Source organism: Gadus chalcogrammus, chromosome 8, assembly GCF_026213295.1.
Source record: "Gadus chalcogrammus isolate NIFS_2021 chromosome 8, NIFS_Gcha_1.0, whole genome shotgun sequence".
Lineage (NCBI taxonomy): Eukaryota > Metazoa > Chordata > Actinopteri > Gadiformes > Gadidae > Gadus > Gadus chalcogrammus.
The window spans coordinates 20,255,475-20,257,974 of record NC_079419.1 but is presented as its reverse complement, the minus strand read 5'-3'; the positions used below and the strand labels follow the sequence as shown (position 1 = coordinate 20,257,974).

At 45.6% G+C, this 2,500-nt stretch overlaps 1 protein-coding gene across 1 annotated transcript in view; it reads right to left on the bottom strand.

Annotated features, from left to right (window-relative positions):
• Positions 1-2,500, bottom strand: part of rgs11 (regulator of G protein signaling 11) — an 11,441-nt gene that overhangs the window by 6,536 nt on the left and 2,405 nt on the right. Inside the window, 5 exon segments of the mRNA XM_056596929.1 lie at positions 750-831; positions 1,139-1,215; positions 1,479-1,537; positions 1,712-1,763; positions 2,051-2,157. Coding sequence (XP_056452904.1) covers positions 750-831; positions 1,139-1,215; positions 1,479-1,537; positions 1,712-1,763; positions 2,051-2,157 — 377 coding nt within the window.

The window sequence follows — 2,500 nt, the reverse complement described above, 5'->3', positions numbered from 1 at the left end:
ATGTGAGCACTTATCCTTACTCCAACTTTCCACCTGACTCACTCTGACTTTTTTTCTCTTTCTTTCTATCTTAAATTTGTCCTTCTTTCTTTCTTTCTTTTTGTCTGGCCCTTATTCCCAGAAGGATGAAAAGAAGCCTCTCCCCCACTCATCCTTTATTCCCTCATTATCCTCCCTCCCCCTCTCCCCCTTTCTCCCCCTTCTCCTCAGCCCTGCCTCCTCTCTCCCTCTCTCTCCCCTTCTCCCCCTTCTCTTCACCCCTTCCTCCACTCTCTCCCTCTTCCCCTTCTCCTCATCTCTTTGTGCTGCACTGTCTTTAAATAATACATGGAGGAGGAGGAGGACCAGAGTTTTTTCTGAATGTGTGTGTGTGCGTGTGAAGAACACACAAACATACACACACACACACACCAACCATAGACCCGAGATCTTCTACTTCTACATGTCTGTTTTTATCACTCTTTTAAAATAACATTTATGATTATTTAAATAATCCCTTTCTTCCGTATTCATTTTGTTATTAATTGTCCTTCATGAGATTTAATTGTGTACTTTTGTGTGTGTGTCTGGGATTTATTAAAAATATTCTCAGCAGTTTCGGTTAACGCACCTTATGTTTGACAATTGTTTTACCCGGGACTTTATTAATAGGGTAGAATATAAATTCCATCAATTTCATAGAAACCAAACAGAGTGGAATAGAACAAGAAGAACATAGAACTAAACAAAAAACCAAGAGAGAGGCCTACTGGAGGTCGGTTGATGAGCCAGTAGGCCTGCTCCTGACATTCTAGAACCATCCGGTCGGCCTTCCGCCTCTGCTTGGAGGCTCTGGGACAAACAATAAAAATGACTACAGAAACCAAAACATATATACCTGTAATACATCCATCAACATTTGTATTTGGTATTTGATTGGCATCAAAATGTGTGTGTTTGTAAGTGTGTGTGTGTGTGTGTGTGTGTGTGTGTGTGTGTGTGTGTGTGTGTGTGTGTGTGTGTGTGTGTGTGTGTGTGTGTGTGTGTGTGTGTGTGTGTGTGTGTGTGTGTGTCTGTCTGTCTGTCTGTCTGTCTGTCTATGTGTAGGATAGAGACGTAAAGAGGAAGTGTGGAAGACAGTGTGAGAAAGAGAATCCACCTGAGTTGTTCCCTGGCTTGCATTACTACAAAGTCCCAGGTGTGGTTGATCCTCTTGTGTAGCTGACTGTAACTTTCCTAACAAGACAGAGCGAGAGAGAGTGAGAGAGAGAGAGAGAGAGAGAGAGAGAGAGAGAGAGAGAGAGAGAGAGAGAGAGAGAGAGAGAGAGAGAGAGAGAGAGAGAGAGAGAGAGAGAGAGAGAAAAGGATAAAGAGAGAGATGGAGAGAGAGACATAAATTAATGACTCCAGAGTCACAGCTGCATGATGAATGGGTGCCTAGATACCTTGGCACGCAGGTACCCAAATGCAAAAACACAAACAGGATGGGTGCTGCTTACCTTTTCATATTCCATGAGCTCCCCCTGTTTCCGGATGTTCTTCTTGGCCAGATAGATCGCTACCGAGGAAAAGAAAAACAGGTAGAAACCAACACACTCAAGGCCTGCGACCCTTGACCCCAGCTAACAGTGTAACTAATTGTCTACCAGATACTTCTGATGGTTAGTAAGCAGCAAATAGATCACTGTTTTGGGCTTTTGATGTTTGTTGTTGTTCTTCGCCATTTACTCACCATAGTCCAGCTCTGTTGCCGGCCATCTTGTGCTGATCCAGAAGTACGGCGTCTGAGAGTGAGGAGGTAGAGAGTGAGAGAGAGAGAGAGAGAGAGAGAGAGAGAGAGAGAGAGAGAGAGAGAGAGACGGAGACATGCGTTTTCATCTCAATTCTGTATCTTATTTGGCTTTTTTCCTTGGACAATGTAAATGTTGAGTACAATAGAGCACTCAAGTGGTTCATAGAGGCGTCAACGGGTGGGAGAACATCTCGAGAAGGTCTCTAGAAGACCTTGCCCAGCATTGTTTTCAAGAAAGAACCTTCGATTGCGTTCTAAGGGCCCCGGCCCCCGTCTGACCTGGAAGCGGTAGGGGGACTCGTCTTGCTTCAGCTGCAGGGCGCGGGGCTCCTTGAGGGGGTAGATGTAGCCATACCTCACCAGCAGGTTGCCAAGGTGCAGCGCCTCTGCAAACACAGCAGCACAACCGTTCTCCCAAGAAGCTCTGTTTACCTTCCCTTCATAACATGTCACACACCGCTGTCCCTTAGCTCCCTGGGCGGTCGTCGGAGGGGAGGGGGCGGGGGGGGGAGGGATTGAGAAATGGGCCAATGACCTGATTGCTTAAAAAAAAAAAGAAAAGATATCATGCTGAATCAGGCCAGCTGGATACAATGACAATGTGTTGGTGTTGGGAAAAAAAGAATAGACTACCCGGGGGGAAACAATGTATCACTACGTCATTATTGTTTTATGGCATGTAGTTTGTACCTGAGACACACATCATCGGGAACTGTAGTGTTAAGGGCG